Here is a 25804-nt window from a genome sequence, read left to right on the forward strand (position 1 = left end):
GATCCCGACACCCCCCCCTTCCACGGGGCTCCATCCCTGCCCCCTCCCGCAGGGTCCCCGGGGCGCCCCCTTGTCCCCCAGCTCCCGTTTGCCCCCCCTGCCGTGCTCCTTCCGGGCCCGAGGTGGGCAAAGCCTGGGGGGGTCACGTTGTGGCCTTACCTGCCCTTCCTCCTCCTCCTCCTCCTCCTCTTCTTCCTCCTCCTCCCACGGCCGTGGCTGCGGCGCCAGGCGAGTCTAAGGGCTGGCTGCGGAGACCCTGCCCCGCGGCACCGGGCGGGGGGGGGAGGCACCCGCGGCGCCCAAGCTCGGCTGAGCGGGCTGGCGGATGACACGAGCTGGGGAGGTCTCAGCCACGCGCCGGGCTGAAACCTCGCGGTAGCCGCGCGCTCCCCGCGACGATCCTAGAGGACCCAGCCGAGGGGCACCCAGCCGGCGTCGGCTTCCCCCTCCGCCGCCGGGACGGAGCCCCCCCGCCCCGGCACGGCTCGGCCGCGCCAGCCCCGCTCACCAGCCCGCCGCCCCCGCCACGAGCAGCCCAAAAACGCAGCCCGGAGGCACGGCCCACGGCGACAGGCTGCAGCAATATTTATTCCCGTACAAATCCTTACAAAACGCGGGCGGCCGGCCCCCTGCACCCAGCCCCGGTGGCCGCGGCGTCGAGCCCCTTCCCGCCAACACGGGGGTCCGGGCGAGGTGCGGGGGGGGGGCGCTACGGAGAGGAGCGGCCACGGCGCCCCCCAAACCCTGGGATTCGGATGGAAAACGTCCCTGCTCGCCAGCTGGGGCGGGTGGAAAGGAGGCGGCGCTCGTGCCGGGAGCCGGGCCGGCGGCTCGGCTGCCGCCGTTCCTCCGCAGCCCGCGCCGGTCACGCCAACTACATAGTTTAGAAGCGGTGCATAAATGCTCGAACACCTTGCGACGGCCGGTGAAGCGCTGCCCGCGCCGGCACCCCGACCCCGCTCCGTCGCCACGCGCTTCCCGGCGCTGGGCAGCCCGCCTCCCCGCAGCGCCCCGCTTGCTTGCTTGCTTTCCATCTAGTAACGCGGCAAGTTGAGTTTTTCTTAGGAAAAAAGCAATACAAACACCAGGACCAGCGGGGAAAAAAAAGAAGGGGGGAAAAAAAAACCCCACCCAAACTCCTATCATTTGGTTAAAAAAAAAGATTTTGGCAGTGTGCCTCCCCGGAGGCACCGGGGGAGAGCAGCCTCCGTGCTGGAAGGCGGCGGGGGTTTTCGGGGTGCCCGGGGGTGGCAGTGGGTCCCAGCGGGGTGCTGGGGCCTGGCACGGGTGGCCCGCGCCCCGCGCAGAGCGGGGACGTCCGGCAGGGACGCGGGCGATGCCGGAGCCCCGCCGGCGCCAGCCGCTTCGGCACGCGCCAGGCTCTGCGGCCCCCCCGCCGCTGCCGCCGCCGCCGCCGCGGCCCCTACGGCCAGGCCGGGTGCGAGAAGGTGATGTTGTAGAGACCAGCCCAGCTGGCGAACACCCGCTTCTCGGTGATGAAGCGGTGGTGGTTGCCCTTGCGGCTGCGCTCGTTGTGGATGTAGGTGGTGCACTCATCGGGGCCCTTGGGCTCGTAGTAGTGGTAGGCCATGCGCCGGGGCTGGGGGCGACTGCTGCGGGGGGCACGGAGCGCGGCGTCAGGCCGGCGGAGCCCCCGCCGCCGCCGCCCACCGCCGGGCACCGCCGCCGCCTTACCTGCAGTAGTTGGGCGGCACCATGCCGTAAACGTGGACGCTGTCGCACAGCTCCACCGCGATCACCATGGTGAACCAGCCGGTGCTGAGCCACGACCGCGACTTCTCCCTGGGGCCCCGCGGAGAGGAGAGACGGGAAGGAGCAGCAGAGATGGAGCTGGATTATTACGGATGATGACCCCTCCAAGGTCCCTCACCCCCCGCCAGGACCCCCGGCCCAGCGACCGCCGGCGTGCAGCTGGTCACCCCGCAGAGCAACCCAAGGAGCTGGCTCCACCACGGGCAGCTGCCAGCCCCGGAAAAGCGGGCGGCGAGGTCCAGAGACCTCTCCGAGGTACCTGTCCTTCCCCGTCTCCCCCCGGAACAAGTCGTCAAACTGCTTCATGCGTCCCGGGGAGACGACGTAGGCCGTCATGTTGGGGAAGGACATGCTGACGCGCTGGATGATTTTCAGCAGGCTCTTCTGCATCTTGGCGGGAGGTCCCCAGAAGATGAAGATGGTCTCCGGTGTCTTGTTGACAAACTCCTGTGGCCTCTTCAGCACCCGGTAGACGCTGGAGTGAGCCACCACCCGGAAGGTGGTCTTGTTGCCCATGTCCACCTCGTAGCCGGTGGTGGGGGCATCGTTCATGCGGATGGTGCACTCGGCTTGGTCGATCTCCGAGCCCAGGCGGGTGCCCAGGAGGTGGCTGGAGCTGGTGACAATGACGCACTGGTGGCAGTGGGAAGTCAGGGTCTGGGGAAGACACGCGCCGTGAGCTCTGGCCTGGCAGCTGCGCGTTGTCACCACCCTTCCCCAGCGTTGCAGGACTCTCCTGATCCAAAGCATCCTCGGGCCACCCCCTGCGCGACCGAGGGCTATTTTACATCTGGGTCCCAGGACGAGGGCAAAACTCGTGAATTTGCTGTCCCTAAGGCCAGGCTGCGCTCAGGCCACCCCTGCCGTGGGACGAGGAGGGATGGAGCCGGGACAGGCGGCTGGCGAAGAGATGGCACCACCTTCGCCTACACATCTGCTGTCCCAGCCAGGTGCCGGCGGGACGGACCGCGCTCCCAGAGCAGCAGCAGAGGGGACACGCGGACGCGTGACAGTTCGGCTGGCCAGCGGCGGAGGGCAGCAAAGCGCGCACCGCCAACCTCCCCATCCCAGACGCTGCCCCGCGAGCGCCCCGGCTCGGCCCGATCCCCCAGCCCGGGGCAAACTCCCCTCCGGCACCAGCCCCGCTGCCGCTCTGCGCCCTCCGCCGAGGCCAAACTGCCGGCAGGGAGCCCCAAAACCCCGGCCCCGAGCCCCGTCACCCACCTTGTTTCCGTAGACGGGCAGGTACCCGTTTCTCACCCCCCATTTCTTGAGGTTGGGGGGGCGGCGGGCTTTGCCCCGCAGGGCGCCGTAGTGGAAGACCTCGTTCCCGCTGCTGGAGCTGTAGATGATCAGCAACATGATCAGGGCAAAGAGGACCACGAAGACGGCGGCGCGCTGGCCCTGCGGGCACGGAGGGAGAGCGTCAGGAGCCGCCACCCGGCGCCCTGCCACCCCGCCATGTCCTTTAGCCGCTCGAGGCCGGGGGGGAGACGGGGAGCACCGACGCCAGCCGCGTGCGGAGAGCAGGGTCGTCTCCAGCCCGGCTCTCTGCCCGCTCGGCGCGACGCCGCGGGGGACCTCGCCGCGCGGAGAAGGCTCCTGCGCGCCGTTGCCGGAGCGGACGGGCTTTCCGCGCCGCGGCGCTTTGCTTCGGCAGGCCTGGGGGGTCCCCGCAGCCCCGACGCCCTGCGGATGGGCACTCTCTCGTGCCGGGTTTGCCTGGACAGCCCTGGCATCGTCCCCGACCCACAGGGCATGAGGGCACCCTGGAAAGGGATCGGACGGGAAATCCCCCCGAGCTGGCGGCCGCGGCGCCCGGACCCGCTCCCGCCGGCCAGCGGCACGTGCAGCCGCCCCGCGAAAAGCGGGTTTTCCCGTCCCTGGGAGTTTCCCCTCCAAACCCGGGCGGCCGTGGCCACGGCCACCAGCGCTCAGCTCCTCGAAGCCTTCCTCCTCCCACGCTCAGCTGCTTTGGGATATTAAAAAATAATACCGGACAGGGCCCAGAGCCATGAGGCGGCACCAAACGGCACATACCCTCCCCTAAAGCAAAACAGCCCCTTTTATTTTCGCTCCTGCTGCCCTGGCCCTACCCAGCGCGGGAGCCTCGCTGCCTCTCGCGAGGAGAAGGGCTTTTCTCCTGCACGAACCGGCCCTGCCCGCGGCACCGTGGCGGGATGCCAGCGGGCGCGGGCTGTCGCGGGCATCGCGAGCGGGCAGCGGCTGCCGGAGCGCTGAACCGCCTTGCAGGATTTGCTTCCGAGCTCGTGCGAAGCGAAGCAGGAGCCGCGGGAGCTGCCTCCCTCTTGCTGCCGGCGCTGAGCACGAACACAACTCGTTAGTTGTTGTGGGGCCATGATCTCATTGCAGTTACAGAGACATGGTGGGATAGTTCACATGACTGGGATGCTGTCATGGATGGCTACGTGCTTTTTAGGAAAGACAGGCCAGGAAGGCGAGGTGGTGGAGTTGCTCTTTATGTGAGGGAGCAACTAGAACGTATGGAGCTCTGCCTCGGGGTGGATGAAGAGCAAGTTGAGAGCCTGTGGGTAAGGATTAAAGGGCAGGGTAACATGGGTGACACTGTTGTGGGGGTTTACTACAGGCCACCTGACCGGGAGGAAGTCATCGATGAGGCCTTCTACCGACAGCTGGAAGTAGCCTCACGATCACAGGCCCTGATTCTCATGGGAGGCTTCAACCACCCTGACATCTGTTGGCAAGACAGCACAGCTAGGCACAAACGGTCAAAGAGGTTCCTGCAGAGCACTGATGATAATTTCTTGACTCAGGTGGTGGAGACGCCAACGAGGAGAGGTGCAATGCTACACCTTGTACTAACCAACAGAGAGGGTCTAGTTGGAGATGTGAAGGTTGGGGGCAGCCTTGGCTGCAGTGACCATGAGATGATGGAGTTCAGGATCCTGCGAGGAGGGAGCAGGGCAATGAGTAGGATTGCAACGCTGGACTTCAGGAGAGCTAACTTTGGCCTCTTCAGGGACCTACTTAGGGCAATCTCATGGGGTAGGGCCCTAGAAGGAAGAGGGATCCACGAAAGCTGGTTAATATTCAAGCGTCACCTCCTCCAGGCTCAAGAGCAGTACATCCCTCTGAGGAAGAAGTCGAGCAAAGCGCATTCAGCAGGAGACCTGCATGGATGAGCAAGGAACTCCTGGCCAAACTCCAACAGAAGAAGGAAGTACACAGAAGGTGGAAAAGGGGACAGGCCACTTGTGAGGAATACAGGGACGTTGTCAGAGTGTGCAGGGATGCGACGAGGAAGGCTAAGGCCCAGTTGGAATTAAATCTGGCAAGGGACGTCAAGGACAACAAGAAGGGGTTCTTCCAACACATCAATAGCAAAAGGAAGACTAGGGAAAACGTGGGCCCGCTGCTGAATGGGGCGGGTGCCCTGGTAACAAAGGATATAGAGAAGGCAGAGGTATTGAATGCTGCCTTTGCTTCAGTCTTCACTGCTAAGGCCGGTCCTCAGGAATTCCAGACCTTGGGGACAAGAGAGGAAGGCTGGAGAAAGGAAGACTCTCCCTTGGCTGAGGAGGATCAGGTTAGAGGATCAGGTTTTGTCCAAACTTGACATCCATAAATCCATGGGCCCCGATGGGATGCACCCACGAGTGCTGAGGGAGCTGGCGGATGTTATCGCTAGGCCACTCTCCATCATCTTGGAAAGGTCCTGGAGATCAGGAGAGGTGCCTGAGGACTGGAAGAAGGCCAATGTCACCCCAGTCTTCCAAAAGGGCAAGAAGGAGGAGCCAGGAAACTCCAGGCCTCTCAGCCTCACCTCCATCCCTGGAAAGGTGATGGAACAGCTCCTCCTGGAGGTCATCACTAAGCATGTGGAGGACAAGAAGGTGATCAGGAGTAGTCAGCATGGATTCACCAAAGGGAAATCGTGCTTGACCAACCTGATAGCCTTCTAGGATGGGATGACTGGTTGGGTAGATGAGGGCAGAGCAGTGGATGTTGTCTCCCTGGACTTCAGCAAGGCTTTGGACACTGTCTCCCATCACATCCTCCTAGGTAAGCTCAGGAAGTGTGGGCTAGACGAGTGGACAGTGAGGTGGATTGAGAACTGGCTGGATGGCCGAGCTCAGAGGGTTGTGGTGAATGGCGCAGAGTCAAGTTGGAGGCCTGTGGCTAGTGGTGTCCCCCAGGGGTCAGTCCTGGGTCCAGTCTTGTTCAATATATTCATCAATGACCTGGAGGAAGGGACAGAGTGCACCCTCAGCAAGTTTGCTGAGGATACTAAACTGCGGGGAGAGGCTAAGACACCAGAAGACTGTGGTGCCATGCAGAGGGACCTGGACAGGCTGGAGAGGTGGGCGGAGAGGAACCTCCTGAAGTTCAACAAAGGCAAGTGCAAGGTCCTGCACCTAGGGAGGAAGAACCCCATGCACCAGTACAGGCTGGGGGTTGACCTGCTGGAAAGTAGCTCTGCCGAGAAGGACCTGGGAGTGCTGGTGGACAACAAGGTAAACATGAGCCAGCAGTGTGCCCTTGTGGCCAAGAAGGCCAATGGGATCCTGGGGTGCATTAGGCAGAGTGTTGCCAGCAGGTCGAGGGAGGTGATCCTGCCCCTCTCCTCAGCCCTGGGGAGGCCTCACCTGGAGTGCTGTGTCCAGTTCCGGGCTCCCCAGTACAAGAGAGACATGGCCCTACTCGAGAGAGTCCAGCGGAGGGCTGCAAAGATGATTAGAGGGCTGGAGCACCTCTCCTATGAAGAAAGACTGCAAGAGCTGGGCCTGTTCAGCCTGGAGAAGGGAAGATTGAGAGGCGATCTCATCAATGTGTACAAGTATCTGAAGGGGGAGTGTCAAGAGGATGAGGCCAGCCTCTTCTCCGTGGTGCCCAGCGACAGGACAAGAGGCAACGGGCAGAAACTGAACCACAGGAAGTTCCATCTGAACCTGAGGAAAAACTTCTTCCCTGTGAGGGTGACAGAGCATTGGACCAGGTTGCCCAGAGAGGTGGTGGAGTCTCCTTCCCTGGAGATATTCAAAACCCGTCTGGATGTGATCCTGGGCAATGTGCTCTAGGTGACCCTGCTTGAGCAGGGAGGTGGGACTAGATCATGTCCAGAGGTCTCTTCCAACCTCAACCATTCTGTGATTCTGTGATTCTGTTAACCACCGCCCAGGTCGGCGCGCGCCCTCCCGCAGTGCTGGGCTCGTATGACGAGCCGGAACTGAAACGGGTTAAACCCACAAACTCGACTCTTGCTTTTAAGACCCAAACTGAAGCCGGCGAGACGTCGGTGCCTGCGCCGAGCCCCAGAGCCGGCGGCCGGCCCGAGGCCGCGCGGCAGCGCCCAGCGACTCACCGTGCTGCTACTCATGTCTCTCTGCCGACCTCAGTGCGGAGCGATCGCCGGTGTAACGCGAGCACCTGCGGTGGGATGGGGTTACTCCGAGCGCCCCGCTGCTTCGTCCCCCCCCACCCCAAATCACCCCCCCACCCCGGCACAGCATTTCCCCGCCGCCGGGGTCGGGAGCCGGGAAAGCCTGCGCCGCCTGGGAAACCGGATTAGCCCTCTGCCACATCGGCTTATCAAACCGAGGGGGACGTGAGAGCGCTGCCATTGCGAGGACTCCTGGGCCCACCGGCGGCCGCCGCGGGGTGGGCTGGGCAGCGGCCAGCAGCTCCGGGCACCCCGCTTTTTTGGGGTCGAGAGGGCGAGTCAAACCCGCTGTGTCGGCGAGGGGAAAGGCACGGGAGCCGGCCCGCGCGCCCCCCCACCGCGGCTCGGCCCGGGGCAATCCCGGCGCCGGGCTGAGCTCCAGGGACAGCTTATCCCATCGCTGGCGTGAGCAAAAGCCACTCAAACAAATACCCGATCAGGGAGTAAACACGGCGGGAGACAGCGCCGTCGCTTCAACCCCGCCGCCCTAAGTCGCTCGGGCTCTCCGAGCAAAATCCCATTAAAACAAACGCCGGGGTGGAGGGCGGGGGGAGGAAGAGGCCGACGGGCAAGGCAGGTCCGGGCAGAGCATGCACGACACCGCCAGGCAGCCTCTCTCCCCCACGGGCATCACTGAGACCTGCCCAGCTCAGTTCACGTGTGGGCTCAGCTCCACCCAGACACCGCCAGGCAGCCTTGCTGCCCGAAGGGTGCCGCATACGCCCGCGGCCGGGGGCAAGACCCGCTTCGCCCGGCTGCTCTCCCCAGGCTGGCAGCAGAGGGGCCGACCCCATTTATTTGTTAAAGTCCTCGTGAGTGAGTCACCGTGATTTCTCCGCTGTAGTACTCAGAGCAAGTGGAAATTAAAAACAACAAAAAAAAAAGCCTCCGTACTAATTGACTGGGGAGGAGCTGGGATGGAAAATATCGTGGCAACCTGGATTTAACTCTCCCCGGTCTGCAGGGAACCGCGGAGCGGGCAGCTATCTCAAAGCAGGTGCCGTTGGCCGGGCAGATGCCAACCCGCCGCAGACAGCCCACGCAACGGCTAAATTTTTAGGTGCCAAGGGGCCTGCCCGTGGCAGCAGCTCCCTGCAGGGCGCGGGGGCTGCCCCCGCCTGGCGCAGCACCAGGCAGGCGTGCAAGGCGCGCGGGGCACCCGTCACTGCCCAGCACCACGGGACGGCCCCGCGCCCGGGTTTCGCTCCATCCTGGTCGCTCAGCAGCGTTCAGTGCCCCCCGCCGCCGCCGTGAACGCCCCCCCCCCCCCCGCCAAGCAGGCAGAGCCAACCCCCGGTGGCGATGGGGACCCCACGGACCCTACCTGGGCGAGGGGGGGTGTCTCATCTGCAGAGAGCGGCGGGTGTTGCGGGGGCGACTGTCTCCTCCTCCTCCTCCTCCTGCTCCTCGCGCTTCGCGGGGGTGGCGTGGTGGTCCCAGGCCCCTCGTGCGAGTGGCATGGCCATCGCGGCTCCCCGGGGGTCACATCGCTGCTCCGCCAGGCCCCTGCCAGGCTGGGAGGGCTGATCCAGACCGGGTTCCCCCCCCCGCAGCGAGCCTCCCCCGCCCCACGTGTAACTCTGCCAGCTCCCCGCAGCCTGCTGACCGCCTACGCTCGCTGCTCGGCAAAGCAGGACGGGCCTGGTGCTGCCTCCCCTTCCCTGCAGACCCTCCTGCACCCCCATGTGCAAATCCCACCCCCGGATGCAAATCCTCCTGCATCCTTGGAAGTGCAAACCCTGCCCCGGACTCCCAGGATGCAAGCCCTCCTGCACCCCTGGGTGCAATCTCCCCCTGGACCTCCTGCGTGCAAGCTCGCCTGGGCCCTGGCGTGCAATCCTCCGCTGGCCCCCCGGCATGCAAATCCAAACCAAGCCAGGGCCTGGTGCAGCTCCCCCCCAAGGAAATCCTCCTGCTCCCGGGGGCTGCAAATACTCCTTCATGCAAACCTTTTCCTACTCTGGAATGCAAATCCTCCTGCCTCCTTGGAAGTGGAAACCGTCCCCCGGACCCCCAGGATGCAAACCCTCCCTCACTCCAAGGTGCAATCCTCCCCCAGACCCCCAGGATGCAAACTCGCCCGCACCCCAGGGTGCAATCCTCCCAGGTTCACGATGCAAACCCTCCTGTACCGCACCCCAGGGTGCAATCCTCCCCCGGACCCCCAGGATGCAAACCCTCCCGCACCCCAGGGTGCAATCCTCCCCCGGACCCCCAGGAGGCAAACCCTCCCGCACCCCAGGATGCAATCCTCCTCCAGACCCCCGGGATGCAAACCCTCCCGCAACCCAGGGTGCAATCCTCCCCCGGACCCCCAGGAGGCAAACCCTCCCGCACCCCAGGATGCAATCCTCCTCCAGACCCCCGGGATGCAAACCCTCCCGCAACCCAGGGTGCAATCCTCCCCCGGACCCCCAGGAGGCAAACCCTCCCGCACCCCAGGATGCAATCCTCCTCCAGACCCCCGGGATGCAAACCCTCCCGCACCCCAGGGTGCAATCCTTCCCCAGACCCCCAGGATGCAAACCCTCCCGCACCCCAGGATGCAATCCTCCTCCAGACCCCCAGGATGCAAACCCTCCCGCACCCCAGGGTGCAATCCTGCCCCAGACCCAGGCTGCAAACCCTCCCGCACCGCGGGCCGCCAGCCCCAGGCACCGCGGGCGCGATGCTGCCCGGAGCGCCCCCCCCCCAACCCGTCGCCGGCCGCTCGGCAAAGCCGGGCAGGCCGCGGCCGCGCAGCGGGGAGCGCGGCGCCGCGCTCGCCCCCCCCTCCCCGCGCCGCCGCCGCCGCCGCCGCCGCCGCCGCCGCCGGCCGCCCCGGCGCCCCGCGCGCGCTCACCGCCGCCCCTCCGCGCCGCTCCGCACTGCGCCGCGCTGCCGCCGCGGCGCGCGGGGTCCTAGCGCCGCCCGCGGCACCGCCCGCTCGGCCTGGCCGGGCCCCGCCGCCGCCGCCGCTGCCGGTACCGGCGGCTGCGCGACACCGCTCAGCAGCATGCCCGCGCCGGGCCCGCGGGCTCGGGGAGCGCTGCCCGCGGTAGCCTGCGCAGCAGCCCCGTGCGAGGCAGGCCTAGCCCCGGCCAGCACCGCGGTGCTTGCGCCCCGTGGGAAAACGCGGGCCGCTCGTGTGCCAGGACGGCAGCGGCGGCGCGGCAGCGCTCCCGCTCTCCTAGGGAGCGGCACGGGGGGCCGGGCGGCTCCAGGGCGCCGGGGTCCCCGGCTGTTCCCTGAGCGCCCCATCCCTGCGGTGCTCAGCGCCCCCAAAGCAGCTCCGAGCTCTGCCGGGGAAAAGCAAGGGCGCGGGGCGAACCCGGGGCGCGGGAACACCGGCGGCCTACCCCTGAAACGGCACGTGCCGAGGCCGCTGGCACGACAACCTGCTGCCGGGCAGCGGCGACACGTTTTTCGGATGCTGGTGCCTCCCCTGGAGCACCCCATCACGCCGGAAGAGGCAGCTCGCCGCCGCTCTGGGCACCGGCGACGTGGCCTGAGCCCGGCCGGGCCGCTCCGAAGGCCCCGTCGTTGCCGTCTCGGGGCGCGGGAAGCTGCGGTGCTGGTGCTGACGGGCCCCTGCCCGCCCTCCTCGGCGGCTAACGGTTACCCAGAGGGCTTTTGGCCCCGTTACATGAAAGATCCCCTTTGCTGCGTAACGTCCTGAGAGCAGCAGAGCGGGGCAAGGAGGTTTCTGTTTGCTTTTGCCTACAGGAACGTTTTCCTGGCAGCACCCCAAGAAACAGCCCTGCTCGGAGACCCGGATCGTCTGTCTCGGTCACTTGACTTCAACAGGCGTCAGCTAAAGAGCGAGTGAACATAAACCCCATCAGCTACTTTTGCTGCCGTTTCCGCCTTGTCGGGAACCTGCTCGCCTGCCGCAGTGGGAATCTGCCCCGCCGGGCGAGGGGACGCCGTGCCAGGCAGGCAGAGAGGACCTGGGGGCGCGAGCAGGAGGCGCAAGCCTTTGGGTAAAGAGGAGGCTCAGGGGAACCAGGAGCTGTCCCCAGCCTCCTCGCCGTCCTTCCCCGGCTGGGAGCTCTTCCGAATCAGACACGTCCCCCCCAGTGGGAGTGTTGGCTCCGCAGCGCCCGGCCCACTCACATGCCTGGCATATTTTACCGCCTTGGTGCTGGGCACGGGAAGCCCCGGAGGCGCGCCGGAGCCGACAGCGGTCCCTGGCTGCTGCCGAGCTCAGCCGCGCTGCAGGGGACCGAGGGTTACCCCGTGCCCAGCCCAAAAGCACCGCCGCGGGCCACGGTCCGTCCTGCCGAGACCCGGCCCCCAGCTCGCTTTCAGCTCAGCGACAATCTCCTCGCACCCACGGGCTCTCAGACACCCCGCTTGCACAAACACGGCCAGCGCAGAGTTAAAAATGCTTTTAATGGACACGTTTGCTTTGGTCTGAATCCAAGGGCACTTGTGACAAAGGCAACACGGAGCTGCCCGGGCAGCCGCGGCCCCGGGCTCTCCCGGCTCGGGGGGCGCAGAGGCTGCCCGAAGCCGCAGATACCTGCCGGCGGCAGGAGCGGCTGCCGGGGGAGCGGGTCCCGTTCCCAGCTGCGCGGTCCCAGGATGGGCCGAAAGACGGGCTGAGACAGGGGAAAGAGCGCGGGGAAGCGCTCCCCGCGTGCCCCGGCGGGAATGTCAGCGAGCACCGAGTTTTGCTCCCTGCTGCCAAAACGCAGCGGTTCGAGGAGGGCAGGATTTGGGAGGCAGAGGCTCGGTGCCCGGCCCCGGCTCTCCGCTCAGCCCGGCCCCACGTGCGGCGCCAGGGCTCAGGGCACGGACCGCGCTGAAATTTCATCCCTGGAAGAGGCAGCGGTTTGCAGCCCGGGAGGATGCCCACCTTTCCTGCCCTGTGTCGCGCTGGAACCTAACAGCGTAAATGTTTAATCCCGTATTAAACATTCATCCTGGCATTAAAGGTGGAAAGGCTTTGCGATCGCCTTGGGTCCGAGCCAGCCTGGCCGGAGGCGAGGGGAGATGCTCAGCACCGACGGCAGCCGGGTCCGGCTCACGGCCCCGTGCGTGGAGCGACGCTCGGGGCGTCCTCGGCTCCCAGCCCTCCCTGCGGAGGCTGCGGCCAAAAATCCCTGCTCCGGGGTAGGGAAAAAAGCTTTAAAACGTGGCACTGGCAGAGCCGTGATACATCTCAGAAGAAGAAGAGCAGGCAGAAAGCTGCAGCGATGGGCCCTGCCGCTCGCCACGCCGGTGCAGCGCGGCCAGGGCCGTGGCCGGGGCTCTCGCCGGACTCTCCGCCGCTCTGCCAAGCGGCGCCGAGGGGCAGACGGGCTCCCTTACCCGCCTGCCCAGGAGGGGTGGGTGAAGACGATGTTCCTTTTCTTGGCCCAGCGGGAGAAGACGGCTTTCTCGGTGATGAAGCGGTGCCCGGCGCGGGGGGCTCGCTCGTGAGCCAGGTAGGTTTTGCACTCGTCCAGTCGGCCCTTCTCAAAGTAGTGGTAAGGCACGCTGGAGTGGTTCTTCTCCCTGCCGGCCGCAGCGCAAGGCTGAGCGGAGCGCCCACCCGGCCGGGCGCCCCGCAGCGCCGCGCCGTCCCGCCGCGCCAGCTCCCGGCCCGGCCCCGCCGCACCTGCAGTAATTATCGTTGACCATGCCGAAGACCGAGATCTGCTCGCACAGCTCCATGGCCAGGATCATGGTGAACCAGCCCGTGCTCAGGAAGGAGCCGGATTTCATCCTGCAAGGCGCAGCGACAGCGCTGGAGGCAGCTCCCAAGGCCCGCGGCGGGGGCGGTCCGGGACCGCCGCGACGGACCCGCGCCGCCGGGGAAGCAGGCGAGAGCTGCTCTGAGCCTCGGCGCAGCGCCGGCGGCTCTGACGGAGCAGGACAGCCCAAACCTCTGTTTGGGCACTTTTTCCCACTTCAGGAAAACCTGCTGGGCCGGCAGCAAGGGCCCTAAGGCTGGAGAGATGGCTGCCTGGAGCCAGGAGGCCCTGGGGCAGGGGAAGGAGCAGGACCCGCGTACCTGTTCTTGCCGGTCTCGTTCTGGAAGACGTCGTCGCAATAGGCCATCTTCTTCTCGGTGAGCGTGTAGATCTGCAGGCTGGGATACTTCTCCATCACCTTCAGCAGCACCTGGTAGGTCGGGCCCACCTTCTCCCGGCTCATCTTCTTCGTGGGCCCCCAGACGACGTAGACGGTCTCCTGGGACTCCTTGAAGAAGTAGGGCTGGTTCCTCAGCAGCAGCGGGATGCTGGTGTGCGACACCACCCGGATGGTGCTGCGCACCCCCACGTCCTCCTCGTAGCCCGTGGTGGGCGCGTGGTTCATGCGCAGCACGCACTCCTCGCCGTCGATGGCCTTCCCCAGGCGCGAGCCCAGCATCTGCCCCGAGCTGGAGACGAGGGCGCAGCGGCGGCACGGCGCTCTCACCAGCGGCTGCGGGCAGACGGGCCGTCAGCCGCGTCCTCCCCCGGCCTCGACCTGCTGCCGCCTCTCTTCCCTCCCCAGCCGGGGTATGAACCCAACGGCAGGACCCACCCCAGCCCCTTCTTTAAGGAGGGGACGCCGAGGTGGGTCGGGGACCCTTCCCCACGCACCTTCCCGTCCGGCACGCGGCTGTACCCGTGCAAGCTGAGGGCGCGGGGCGCCGCGTCCAGGGGGGTCCCCGGCTCGCCCGCCGGCAGGCAGCACAGGGGCAGGCGGAGGTGGGAGCAGAGCGCGACGTAGAGCACGGAGAGGGCAGCCAGGAGCGCCAGGGCGAGGAAGAGGTGCACCTGAAAGGAGAGGCGCTGCGGCTCCTCTATCGGGCCCCGTTCCCGCGCTCCCCACGCCCCGGCGGGGCCGGGGGCTGCCGCCCGGCCAGGGTGCTCACCAGCGTCCTCATCCTTCGGGGTCGCGGGGCGGCGCGTTAGCCCGAGCGCCCGGCCTGGCGCCCTGCGTGCAGAGCGGCATCAGCCGGCCGTGCCGAATCCTGGGGCGCAGGGAAACCTGTCCTGGCCGTGACCCCCCCCCCCCGCCAGCTGGATCTCCCCCGTACCCGGGACTGCCCCCCTGGCCAGGACCCCTGTGGGGTCCCCCCGTGCTGGGGACCCCCCCCCGTGATTGGGAGCCCACGTGCCCAAGCCCCCCTGTGGCCCCCCTTTTCCCAGGACACCACCCCCATGTCCAAGACCCCCCCCGTATCCAGGACCCCCCTGTGTCTGGGACCACCTGGATCCCACATGCCCAAGCCCCCCTGTGGCCCCCCTTTTCCCAGGACACCCCCCCCGTGTCCGGGACCCCCCCCGTGTCCGGGACCCCCCTGAACCCCACGTGCCCGAGCCCCCTTGTGGCCTCCCTTCTCCCGGGACACTACCCCCGTGTCCGAGACCCCCCCGCCCCGTGTCTGGGACCCCCCCCGTGTCCGGGACCCCCCGGTTACCCCTGTGCCCGAGTCCCCCCGTGGCCTCCCTTTTCCCAGGACCCTCCCCCGTACCGGGACCCCCCCCCCCAGTTCCCCCCGGGCCCGGGACCCCCGCGTAGCCCCCTGCCCGGGCCCCCTGGCCGAGGCGGGGCCGGCCCGGAGCGGGACGCGGGGCCCGGGCAAGGGGCGGCCCCGGGGCCGGTGCCCGGTGCCACCTACCGCGCCGGGAGGCCCCGCGGCGGCGAGCGCGGAGACGCCGCTGCCGGGCCGCTCCGCCCGCCGGGCCCCGCATGCCGGTTCCGCGCCGCGCAGGGCCGCGCACAGCCGCGCCGGGTCGGGCCGCGCCGCCGGGGCGGAGCGGAGCCGGCACCACCCCCGCCCGCCGCCACCCGCCCCCGGCCGGCCGCCTGCGGGACTGAGCGCCCGGCGCCGGCCCTGCGCCCCGGCACCGGCACCCCGGGCCCCCCCCCCAGCGCCCTCCACGCGCGCCCCGGCACCGGCACCCCGGACCCCCCCCCAGCGCCCTCCACGCGCGCCCCGGCACCGGCACCCCGGACCCCCCCCCAGCGCCCTCCACGCGCGCCCCGGCACCGGCACCCCGGGCCCCCCCGGCGCCCTCCGCGCGCCCCGGCACCCCGGACCCCCCCGGCGCCCTCTGCGCGCCCCGGCACCCCGGACCCCCCCCCAGCGCCCTCCACGCGCGCCCCGGCACCGGCACCCCGGACCCCCCCGGCGCCCTCTGCGCGCCCCGGCACCCCGGACCCCCCCCCAGCGCCCTCCACGCGCGCCCCGGCACCGGCACCCCGGACCCCCCCGGCGCCCTCTGCGCGCCCCGGCACCCCGGACCCCCCCCCAGCGCCCTCCACGCGCGCCCCCGGCCCCGGCACCCCGGGCCCCCCCCGGCGCCCTCTGCGCGCCCCTGGCACTGGCACCCCGGACCCCCCCTGGCGCCCTCCGCGCGCCCCGGCACCAGCACCCCGGACCCCCCCCCAGCGCCCTCCACGCGCGCCAACACCGGCACCCCGGACCCCCCCCCAGCGCCCTCCACGCGCGCCCCGGCACCAGCACCCCGGACCCCCCCCCAGCGCCCTCCACGCGCGCCCTGGCACCAGCACCCCGGACCCCCCCCCAGCGCCCTCCACGTGTGCCCCTGGCACCGGCACCCTGGACCCCCCTGGCACCCTCCGTGCGCCCCCGGCACCAGCACCCCCAGACCCCCCCGCCCTCTGTGCACCCCCGGTAGCAGCCGCCCTCATTTCTCCCCCTCCTTCCCGCCTGCCCCCTCCTCTGCCCTCTCCGGCTCCCCCGGCCGGGGGTCCCCGGCAGCCGGCCCTGCCCCGCCGCGTCCCCTCCGTGCCCCTTCCTCACCCCCTGCAGTCACTTCGCCCCAACTAGCCCACGGCCGGCCGCGAGTGCCGACGCGGCCTTTCGGCTCCGGAGCGGGGGGCCTTCCAGCACCCCGTTCCCCAAACCCTCGCCGGCGGCCGGGAGGTCGCCCGCGGCCCGTCACCCGCCGCCCGGCCTCCTGCCGCAGCGGGGCCGAACAGCGCGAAACGTCCCTGGGGCAGGCCGCCCTCCTCCCCACGGCCCCGAGAGGATGAGCTGTTTTCTCCAGCTCTTGCCGAAGAAACGATAGAAACCGCCCTGAAACTGGTCCCCACCCGGCGCCCAGCCGCCGTCCCTCCACGGCGAGGAGAGGAGGTGACGGTGGCACGGGGCACCGGCCCAGGCGGCCGCAGCTGCTTGAATAAGGCAGCCGCGTTGTGAGCTCTTTCTGGGTGTTTTCGCCCCGGCGCGGGTGCTGGGGAGCCGGGTGGGGACGAACGCGACCCCTCCGCCGGGGAAGGCGCCTTGCTGCCTGCCTGGCCCCGGCGCTCGAGAGCCCTTCTAGAAATCCCGGACGTTGGCATGTCGCTGGGGCTGGCGGGCCGCCGTCTGCGGCGGGGGGCAGGCGGCTGCGGGTTCGTCACTTCCTGCCGCCGCCGGGGAAACTGAGGCACGCCGCGGCGAACGGGACTCAGCCCCGGCAGGCGGGGAAGCCCGCGGCCGGGCCGGCGCCGCACCGGCGGCTCCTTCGGGCTGCGCGCGGCCCCGGGAGCCATCGCCGCCCCGGGTGCCATCGAGCGACGGCTTTACCCGCCGTTGGGGCGGGGGGGTCGCCAGGATAACGCGGAAGCAGCCGCTCCGGCGGCCCCTTGGCAGCAGATCTCTTTTAATTCGTAAGGGTCACTTAAAGCCGCATCTGGCGCTTTGCCCGCCGCTGGGCGCCCGGCGCGGGGATGCTCCCGGTGGCCTCCCGGGCCGCCCTGGAGGCCCGTTTTCGGACGGGCGGCTGCGGCGCCCGGTGGGGCCGCGGGGCGGGCGGGAAGGCGGCAGCCCGGGCCGGCGGTGCGGGCCGGGCCGGCGGGCTGCGCCCGGAAGCGGCCCCGGGGGCGGCGGGCGCCTGCAGTCTGCCGGGGAAACCGAGGCGCGCAGGGTGGTGGCGGCGCGGCGCGCGGGAGCCTTGCGAAGGAAGAGCCCCGGCGTCCTGACCTTCGGCCTCGGCCTTATCCCGCGACGTTATTTTTGAGGCGCGTCGGGCCGAGGCCCCGGCCACGGCTCTGCCCTGGCCGCTACGGGCACCCGGCTCCCCGCTTGGCCGCACCGACACCCGCCCGCCGGCAGGCCGGAGACGAGGCCTTGAGACCCCGCAAACCTCCCCTGCCCTCGGGCCCGCCGGCGGCCGGGCTCCCGGGGCCGGATGGGGACGTCCCCGCGGGCAGCGGCAGCGCCCTGGCCCGGGGGAGCGTTCCTGGGGCCGCTGAGACCTGGCCCTCTCGGTGCACGCCGGAGCAGCGCGCGCCAAGCCGCCGGCGGCCGCCGTCCCGCTCCCTTGCCGCTCTTGGGATGAAGCTCTGGGCGTCTGACGCAGGAGCCGAAGGCTTCGGGCGAGATCCACGGCGGCCCCTGCCCTGCCGAGCGGCGGCGGCTCCCAGCCGGCGTGCGGGCCGCTCCGGCGGGTCCCGGCGGCGAGCGGCGACGGTCACAGCGTGTGCGTTTCCACCCAGCGGCAGAGCCGCCGGGAGTACTCGGCGGGGCAGACGGTGGAGAAGGACCGGCCCCGGTAGCGGATGCTCTTCCAGAGGTGCTCGAGCCGCTTGCGGAAGCCGTAGACGGTGAAGAGGTCGATGATGCCCACGAAGTAGCGGAGCTGCGGCCCGTCCAGCACGTGCAGCGCGTTCCTGCTGGCCGGCAGCAGGCGCCGGTTCTGGGCCACGATGTGGGCGCCGGGATCCCGCGCGGGCTCCGGCCCGCCCCGGGCCGACGCCGAGCTCTGCCGGCCGGAGGGCTGCTCCAGGGACCTGCGCCGCCGGGGTTGGGGGAGGCGGGGGGGGGGGGGACCGTGAGCGCCGGGCTGCGGTCGCGCGCCGGCCCCGCCGCGCGATGGGGTTCGGGGCACCTACTGGGCGGCGCGGGCCAGGCGGCCGGGCGGCTGCCTCTCGTCGGCGTGCAGCGGCTGCAGGGCCAGCAGCAGGCTGTAGTCCAGCACCCGCAGCTCCTCCAGGAAGCGGCTGTCCAGCTCCAGCTGCCGCAGCAGCCAGGGCCGCTGGGTGCCTGCGGGCACGCGGGGGCACCCTCAGCGCCGGCCCCCGCGCCGCCCCGCTCTCGCCCTCCCCGCCGCCCGCCTTACCCAGGCTGATGGTTTTCCCCTCGAAGTTGCAATCCTTGAGCACGACGATGGTCGGGCTGCCCTCCGGGGCCGGCTCGGCCCAGCGGTTCACCCAGCAGCCCTTGATGTCGTACCTGTGCGGCGGGCGAGCGGCTCGGACCCCCCGCGGGCTGCCCCGGCCGCCTGCCCCGGAGGGTGGCACCTGACGGAGCAGGGACACGCTATCCCTGGACAGATGGATACCAGGTACCCCAGGACAGACGGACACTGGCGGTCCTGGGACAGACAGACACCGGGCACACCAGGACAGATGGACACTGGGCAGCCTGGGGCAGATGGACACCCAGTGTCCTGGTACAGAGAGGCACCTGGCACACTAGGACAGATGGGCACTGGGTAGCCTGGGAGAGACAGACACCAGGCGCACCAGGACAGATGGACACCAGGCACCAGGACAGATGGACATGGTATCCTGGGACCAACAGACACTGGGTACAGTGGGACAGATGGACATGGGCACCCTGGGGCAGACGGACACGGGTGTGCTAGGGCAGATGGATGCAGGGCACCATGGGACGGATGGACCCTGGGACCAGCAGGACAGACGGACATGGGGCACCCTGGGGCAGGCAGACATGGGCACCCTGGGACGGATGGACCCTGGGACCAGCAGGACAGATGGACATGGAGCACCCTGGGACAGATGGACACTGGGACTAGCAGGACAGACGGACATGGGGCACTGGCACCCTGGAGCAGGTGGACACAGGCACCGTGGGACGGATGGACATGGACCAACAGGACAGAACGGACATGGGGCACCCTGAGGCAGGCGGACATGGGCACCATGGGACGGATGGACCCTGGGACCAGCAGGACAGACGGACATGGGGCACCCTGGGGCAGGCAGACATGGGCACCCTGGGACGGATGGACCCTGGGACCAGCAGGACAGATGGACATGGAGCACCCTGGGACAGATGGACACTGGGACCAGCAGGACAGACGGACACGGGGCACCCTGGGGCAGGCAGAAAGGGGCACCATGGGACGGATAGACACTGGGACCAGCAGGACAGATGGACATGGGGCACCCTGGGGCAGGCGGACATGGGCACACTAGGGCAGATGGATACCAGGCACCACTGGCCAGACGGACAGGGGGCACACCAGGACAGATGGACACTGGTTGCCCCAGGACAGACAGACACCGGGCGCCCGGGACAGGCCTCACCGTTCCAGGATCCTCTCGTCAGGGTAGAAGACGCTCTGCATGATGATGAAGTATTTCTGGCGGAGAGGGGCGAGGGCGGGCGTGAGGCGGGCGCAGGCAGCACCGGGGCCACGCGGCGCCGGCCGGCGGCACCTACCTTCCTCCGTCGGGGCAGGATAATGCTGTGAACCCCTGGCAGGGAGGCAGCACACGGTGAGGGGCCAGGCAGGGACTCAGCACCGAGCCCCTGCCCCTCTCCCACTGACAGCGCCGGCACCCCTCAAATCGGGGCTTTCGGTCCGGACCGGGACCCGCAAACCCAGCGGGAGGGGGATGCAGGCAGGCTGGGCATCGCCGGCCCGTGAGCGCCCCTGCGCCGTCCCGCGGGGCTGCCCCGTCCCCGCCGCCCTCACCCAGGAAGCGGACCAGGAGCGAGTGGGGGTATCTCTCGAGGTGCTGCAGGTACCGGGGCAGGTTGGAGAGGAGGAACCGGATCTCCCGCTTGCTCTGCGTCTTCAGGAAGAAGCGTTTGTCATGCCTGGGGCGAGAGGAGGCCGAGGGCGCTTGGGGGCAGGTGGAGGGCGAGGGGTCCCAAAACCCCCATGCACAACGGCCCCAGCACCCGCTTTGCTGCCAGGGCTCGGGCAGGAAAGCAGCGGAGCACTGCCTCTCCTTGGGGCTTGGGCATGGGTGCTGGTGCGCAGGTGGGCACGGGTGTGTGGATGTGTGCAGGGCTGGGCACGGGTGGGTGCTGGTGCGCAGGTGGGCACGGGTGTGCGGATGCATGCAGGAGGTGCAGGGGCGGGTGCTGGTGCGCAGGTGGGCACGGGCGTGCGGACGCGTGCAGGAGGTGCAGGGGTGGGTGCTGGTGCGCAGGGGGGCACGGGCGTGCGGATGCGTGCAGGAGGTGCAGGGGTGGGTGCTGGTGCGCAGGTGGGCACGGGCATGCGGACGCGTGCAGGAGGTGCAGGGGTGAGTGCTGGTGCGCAGGTGAGCACGGGCGTGCGGATGCGTGCAGGAGGTGCAGGGGTGGGTGCTGGTGCGCAGGTGAGCACGGGCGTGCGGACGCGTGCAGGAGGTGCAGGGGTGAGTGCTGGTGCGCAGGTGAGCACGGGCGTGCGGACGCGTGCAGGAGGTGCAGGGGTGGGTGCTGGTGCGCAGGTGGGCACGGGCGTGCGGACGCGTGCAGGAGGTGCAGGGGCGGGTGCTGGTGCGCAGGTGGGCACGGGCGTGCGGATGCGTGCAGGAGGTGCAGGGGCGGGTGCTGGTGCGCAGGGGGGCACGGGCGTGCGGACGCGTGCAGGAGGTGCAGGGGCGGGTGCTGGTGCGCAGGTGAGCACGGGCGTGCGGATGCGTGCAGGAGGTGCAGGGGTGGGTGCTGGTGCGCAGGTGAGCACGGGCGTGCGGACGCGTGCAGGAGGTGCAGGGGTGAGTGCTGGTGCGCAGGTGAGCACGGGCGTGCGGACGCGTGCAGGAGGTGCAGGGGTGGGTGCTGGTGCGCAGGTGGGCACGGGCGTGCGGACGCGTGCAGGAGGTGCAGGGGCGGGTGCTGGTGCGCAGGTGGGCACGGGCGTGCGGATGCGTGCAGGAGGTGCAGGGGCGGGTGCTGGTGCGCAGGTGGGCACGGGCGTGCGGATGCGTGCAGGAGGTGCAGGGGCGGGTGCTGGTGCGCAGGGGGGCACGGGCGTGCGGACGCGTGCAGGAGGTGCAGGGGCGGGTGCTGGTGCGCAGGGGGGCACGGGCGTGCGGACGCGTGCAGGAGGTGCAGGGGCGGGTGCTGGTGCGCAGGGGGGCACGGGCGTGCGGACGCGTGCAGGAGGTGCAGGGGTGGGTGCTGGTGCGCAGGGGGGCACGGGCGTGCGGACGCGTGCAGGAGGTGCAGGGGTGGGTGCTGGTGCGCAGGGGGGCACGGGCGTGCGGACGCGTGCAGGAGGTGCAGGGGCGGGTGCTGGTGCGCAGGTGGGCACGGGCGTGCGGACGCGTGCAGGAGGTGCAGGGGCGGGTGCTGGTGCGCAGGTGGGCACGGGCGTGCGGACGCGTGCAGGAGGTGCAGGGGCGGGTGCTGGTGCGCAGGTGGGCACGGGCGTGCGGATGCGTGCAGGAGGTGCAGGGGCGGGTGCTGGTGCGCAGGTGGGCACGGGCGTGCGGACGCGTGCAGGAGGTGCAGGGGCGGGTGCTGGTGCGCAGGTGGGCACGGGCGTGCGGACGCGTGCAGGAGGTGCAGGGGCGGGTGCTGGTGCGCAGGGGGGCACGGGCGTGCGGACGCGTGCAGGAGGTGCAGGGGCGGGTGCTGGTGCGCAGGTGGGCACGGGCGTGCGGACGCGTGCAGGAGGTGCAGGGGCGGGTGCTGGTGCGCAGGTGGGCACGGGCGTGCGGACGCGTGCAGGAGGTGCAGGGGCGGGTGCTGGTGCGCAGGTGGGCACGGGCGTGCGGACGCGTGCAGGAGGTGCAGGGGCGGGTGCTGGTGCGCAGGTGGGCACGGGCGTGCGGACGCGTGCAGGAGGTGCAGGGGCGGGTGCTGGTGCGCAGGTGGGCACGGGCGTGCGGACGCGTGCAGGAGGTGCAGGGGCGGGTGCTGGTGCGCAGGTGGGCACGGGCGTGCGGACGCGTGCAGGAGGTGCAGGGGCGGGTGCTGGTGCGCAGGGGGGCACGGGCGTGCGGACGCGTGCAGGAGGTGCAGGGGCGGGTGCTGGTGCGCAGGGGGGCACGGGCGTGCGGACGCGTGCAGGAGGTGCAGGGGCGGGTGCTGGTGCGCAGGGGGGCACGGGCGTGCGGACGCGTGCAGGAGGTGCAGGGGCGGGTGCTGGTGCGCAGGGGGGCACGGGCGTGCGGACGCGTGCAGGAGGTGCAGGGGCGGGTGCTGGTGCGCAGGGGGGCACGGGCGTGCGGACGCGTGCAGGAGGTGCAGGGGCGGGTGCTGGTGCGCAGGGGGGCACGGGCGTGCGGACGCGTGCAGGAGGTGCAGGGGCGGGTGCTGGTGCGCAGGGGGGCACGGGCGTGCGGACGCGTGCAGGAGGTGCAGGGGCGGGTGCTGGTGCGCAGGGGGGCACGGGCGTGCGGACGCGTGCAGGAGGTGCAGGGGCGGGTGCTGGTGCGCAGGTGGGCACGGGCGTGCGGACGCGTGCAGGAGGTGCAGGGGCGGGTGCTGGTGCGCAGGTGGGCACGGGCGTGCGGACGCGTGCAGGAGGTGCAGGGGCGGGTGCTGGTGCGCAGGGGGGCACGGGCGTGCGGACGCGTGCAGGAGGTGCAGGGGCGGGTGCTGGTGCGCAGGGGGGCACGGGCGTGCGGACGCGTGCAGGAGGTGCAGGGGCGGGTGCTGGTGCGCAGGTGGGCACGGGCGTGCGGATGCGTGCAGGAGGTGCAGGGGCGGGTGCTGGTGCGCAGGTGGGCACGGGCGTGCGGACGCGTGCAGGAGGTGCAGGGGCGGGTGCTGGTGCGCAGGTGGGCACGGGCGTGCGGACGCGTGCAGGAGGTGCAGGGGCGGGTGCTGGTGCGCAGGTGGGCACGGGCGTGCGGATGCGTGCAGGAGGTGCAGGGGCGGGTGCTGGTGGGCAGGTGGGCACGGGCGTGCGGATGCGTGCAGGAGGTGCAGGGGCGGGTGCTGGTGGGCATGGGTGTGCGGATGCGTGCAGCGAGGTGCATGGGCACCTCTGGATGGGTGCTGGCTCCATCCAGCTATCGCCCGCTGCTGCCTCAGGGGCTCCCCCGGGCACCCGCAGCCCTGGCCGCGGCCGGGCGCGAGGGCGGGTGGTGCGCCGCGCTCCCGGCCGAGGCTCACGTCAGGAAGAAGTCGGCCGTGCTCTTGGAGTTGCTGACGAACTGGAGGTAGGGCCCGCGGGAGGACAGCGACGCCTGGTACTCCTGCTCGGCCAGGCCCAGCGAGCGCCGGAGGCGGGCGAAGGCCGGCCCCGCGTAGGTGCGCAGCTCGAAGCCCTGCGGCGGCAGCGGGCAGGCGCCGTGAGCCGCGCCGGCTCCCCGGGGCCGCCGGCCGGCCGCCCCGCCGCCGCCGCTCCTACCTCGTGGGGCTGCTTGAGCACGGCGGCGCAGTCGCCTTCGCCGGCCGCGTCCTGGCGGAGGCAGGCTCGGGGTGAGAGCCCGGCCGAGCCCCGCGGCCCTGGCCCTCCTCGCCGCCCGGCCTTGGCTTGGCTTCTCTTCCCGCCCGCCGCCCTGCCTCGGTTTCCCCGCGGGGCGGCCGGCGGGCGCTCACCGCGGGCGGGTGGTCGATGGCCGCCTGCGTGGCCGCGCCGAGCCCCGCTCGCAGCCGGCAGGTCAGCCCGTAAAACTCGTGCTCGGCGTTGATCTCGAAGACGCCCAGGAGCTTCCACTGCTGGTGCAGCCTCCAGAAGAGCCGGCGCCTCCTGGCCCGGTGGCAGCTCTCCGGCGGCGCCTCCGCCTCGGCCTCGGCGGCGGCCTGGGGGCGAGACCCCCGGGGTGGCCGAGGGAAGGGGGTTGGCGGGGGGCTACGGGGCCAAAGCCCGAGCCTCCTGCAGCGACGCGCCACCCGGGGCCGGGACTGCCCGCCGGTGCCGGCGCGGGTGATCCCGGGGAGGCGGGTGGGCGCTGAGCCCGGAGCGGGGCTGGGGGCTCCCGCCTGCCGCAGAGACCGCGGCGAGGAGCACCCGGGGCGCCCCCGCGGCGGCCGCGGCCTCGGCACGTGCCCGCTGGCGCCGGTCCCCGGCCACGGCCCTCCGCGACCCGCGCGGCACCCGCGCGCTCACCATGGCTCCCGAGCAGCGTCGGGTGTCCGTGGCGTCAGTCCTCGCGCCGGGCGCCGTCGCCTCCGCGGGGTCCCGCCGGCCGGGCCCCGGCCATCGCAGCCGGCGCGGGGCAGGGGACGCTGCGGGTGACGCCGGCGGTGAGCAGGGCGCGGGCGCAGCGGGGCTCCCCGGAGGCGGGGGCCGCCTGCGGGTGGCGGGTGCTGGGGGCAAGGGGGGACCCCGAAGCCGTGCCGGGGCGCTAGGTGACCCGAGGGACCCCGGCGGCCGCCAGCCCCCGGCTCGGCGGGGCGCTCCGGAACGGGGCTTTGTGCGCACGCGGGCCGTTCCGGAGCCGCCGGCCGGCTGCCGTCCTCGTCCCGGCCCGCGGGCGCCTCGCGCGTCCCGGGGGGCCCCTGTGGGAACGGCGCCGGCCCGGACGGGGGGCTCCGAGGAGGGGGGTCCGTCCTGAGACGCCGCTGGAAAGCTGGGGACGGGGGTGAAGCCGTGCCGGCCCTGGCGCGGGGGGACCCTGGAGAGGGGGAGCGTCGCGGTCCCCCCTCCGCAGGGGAGCCCCGAGGACGGACTTTGGGCAGCGCCAGCCCTGCCGGGAGCTCAGCTCCCGCTGCAGCCGGCCGCCAGCGCCGGGCTCGACGTGCTCCCTCTCCTTTCCCTGCCCGCAGGGAGGATTTCGCGCCCCGGGGTGGGCTGGCCCCGGCCTTCGCACCTACCTCTGCCTGCCGCCGCCCTCGCCCGCCGGCTCCTCCGCGCTCCCCCTGCCCGCGGCGTTACCCCGTGCCAGAGCCGCTCGGCAGCTCCCTGCCTCTCCGCATCCTCCTCCTCCTCCTCCTCCTCCCGCAGCCGCTCACTGCTGCATCCTTGGCTCCTCGCTCCTGCCGGCAACCGGGGCGGCGGGACGGGGCTGCAGGGGGTCCCTCGCGGCCCCGGGACGGCCCAAGCCGCTGCCGCAGGCGCCTGCCCTGCCCGCCCCGGCACGCTGCCTGCCGCAGGCGCCCGCGGGTGACATCAGCCCGCCTCGGGGCCCCGCGGTGCCAGCAATGCAGCAGGGGGGCAGGGCCCAAACGTGGGGGGCAGACCCTCGCGCTGCTGCGTCGGAGAGCCCCGTCCCCCTTCGGACGCTGCCCTGCTCGCCCGGGAGGGCTCCGGGGAGGACGCTGCAGGCAGGCAAGGGTTAAGGGCTGGGGCCGCCTGAAGAAGACTCAGCGCTTTCCATGCCGGCATCCGTGCAGGCGCTAACCCCCCATCTCTGCAGCCTGGCGCCGGCTGAGCGTCACCCCGCCCTGGGGAAACTGAGGCAGGGGGCAGCAGCGTCCCGGGGCTGGGTCAGGGTGGCTACCGGGGCTCGGGGTCCCGCTCGCTCCCCAGCCGGAGCTCACAGGCAAGCCCCCGAGCAGAGCCCCGATGGTGCGCCCCGGGGTCCCTCTTGGGCGCCAGGGGAAGCCAGGCGCAAGTGGCCGGCTGCTCCCTGCAATGGGACCACTGGCTACTCCAGCCCTACCCGAAAAAGGGGGAGCGGCTGCTCCAAGCCCTCCCGGTGCCCAAAGCCCAGCAGGCTCCTGCCTCCCCCAGACCCGCCTGGCAGCCAGCCTGTGCCCCCCAAGCCCCTCAGCCCTCCCGCTGCTCTCACCCGGGCTCCTCCGAGCCTCGCACCGCGCCGTCGGCAGAGCGCCCC

At 70.8% G+C, this 25804-nt stretch overlaps 3 protein-coding genes across 9 annotated transcripts; all 3 read right to left on the minus strand.

Moving 5' to 3' along the window:
• Positions 1-1370: 1370 nt before the first annotated feature.
• On the minus strand, positions 1371-10099 carry ST6GALNAC6 (ST6 N-acetylgalactosaminide alpha-2,6-sialyltransferase 6). Of its 3 annotated transcripts, none has more exons than XM_068914793.1 (7): positions 10038-10099; positions 8520-8701; positions 7118-7182; positions 2998-3177; positions 2033-2430; positions 1696-1803; positions 1373-1613 (listed from the first exon to the last, which is right to left on the minus strand). In XM_068914793.1, the coding sequence occupies exons 3-7, from the start codon at positions 7130-7132 to the stop codon at positions 1424-1426; spliced, it is 891 nt and encodes a 296-aa protein (XP_068770894.1). In that variant the 5' UTR covers positions 7133-7182; positions 8520-8701; positions 10038-10099; the 3' UTR covers positions 1373-1423. The 3 variants fall into 3 exon arrangements, with proteins under 3 accessions (XP_068770892.1, XP_068770894.1, XP_068770893.1); XM_068914792.1 differs by lacking the exon at positions 10038-10099 and adding an exon at positions 9145-9812; XM_068914791.1 differs by lacking the exons at positions 7118-7182; positions 8520-8701; positions 10038-10099 and adding an exon at positions 4857-5016 and having other exon boundaries at positions 1371-1613.
• A 1451-nt stretch (positions 10100-11550) lies between these two features.
• Positions 11551-16354, minus strand: ST6GALNAC4 (ST6 N-acetylgalactosaminide alpha-2,6-sialyltransferase 4). 5 transcript variants are annotated; one of them, XM_068914983.1, is made up of 7 exons: positions 16217-16354; positions 14025-14086; positions 13750-13926; positions 13176-13588; positions 12780-12887; positions 12491-12676; positions 11551-12282 (listed from the first exon to the last, which is right to left on the minus strand). In XM_068914983.1, exons 2-7 carry the CDS (start codon positions 14034-14036, stop codon positions 12204-12206), a joined length of 975 nt encoding a protein of 324 aa, XP_068771084.1. In that variant the 5' UTR covers positions 14037-14086; positions 16217-16354; the 3' UTR covers positions 11551-12203. The 5 variants fall into 5 exon arrangements, with proteins under 5 accessions (XP_068771084.1, XP_068771083.1, XP_068771085.1 ...); XM_068914982.1 differs by having other exon boundaries at positions 13750-13941; XM_068914984.1 differs by lacking the exon at positions 16217-16354 and adding an exon at positions 14775-14891 and having other exon boundaries at positions 14025-14123.
• Positions 16355-16962: 608 nt separating this feature from the next.
• Positions 16963-24212, minus strand: PIP5KL1 (phosphatidylinositol-4-phosphate 5-kinase like 1). The gene is made up of 10 exons (XM_068914816.1): positions 24136-24212; positions 23625-23828; positions 23434-23484; positions 23196-23350; positions 19831-19955; positions 19575-19609; positions 19439-19494; positions 18226-18338; positions 17999-18149; positions 16963-17896 (listed from the first exon to the last, which is right to left on the minus strand). Exons 1-10 carry the CDS (start codon positions 24136-24138, stop codon positions 17578-17580), a joined length of 1212 nt encoding a protein of 403 aa, XP_068770917.1. The 5' UTR covers positions 24139-24212; the 3' UTR covers positions 16963-17577.
• Positions 24213-25804: the final 1592 nt, after the last annotated feature.

The sequence above is a fragment of the Struthio camelus genome, chromosome 20, assembly GCF_040807025.1.
Source record: "Struthio camelus isolate bStrCam1 chromosome 20, bStrCam1.hap1, whole genome shotgun sequence".
NCBI classification, from domain to species: domain Eukaryota; kingdom Metazoa; phylum Chordata; class Aves; order Struthioniformes; family Struthionidae; genus Struthio; species Struthio camelus.

Coding starts and splice junctions, on each gene's coding strand:
- PIP5KL1 (XM_068914816.1), bottom strand. Junction 23,485..23,624: donor CCATCGACCACCCGCCCGCG/GTGAGCGCCCGC, acceptor TGCCTCCGCCAG/GACGCGGCCGGCGAAGGCGA. Junction 18,339..19,438: donor GACGAGAGGATCCTGGAACG/GTGAGGCCTGTC, acceptor CCCGCCGCACAG/GTACGACATCAAGGGCTGCT.
- ST6GALNAC6 (XM_068914791.1), bottom strand. CDS start 4,913: ATGCGCTTTGCTCGACTTCTTCCTCAGAGGGATGTACTGCTCTTGAGC. Junction 2,431..2,997: donor TGCCCGTCTACGGAAACAAG/GTGGGTGACGGG, acceptor TGTCTTCCCCAG/ACCCTGACTTCCCACTGCCA. Junction 1,804..2,032: donor GGGGAGACGGGGAAGGACAG/GTACCTCGGAGA, acceptor GCGGGGCCCCAG/GGAGAAGTCGCGGTCGTGGC.
- ST6GALNAC4 (XM_068914982.1), bottom strand. Junction 13,589..13,749: donor GCCGCGTGCCGGACGGGAAG/GTGCGTGGGGAA, acceptor GTCTGCCCGCAG/CCGCTGGTGAGAGCGCCGTG. Junction 12,677..12,779: donor GTCAACGATAATTACTGCAG/GTGCGGCGGGGC, acceptor TGCGGCCGGCAG/GGAGAAGAACCACTCCAGCG.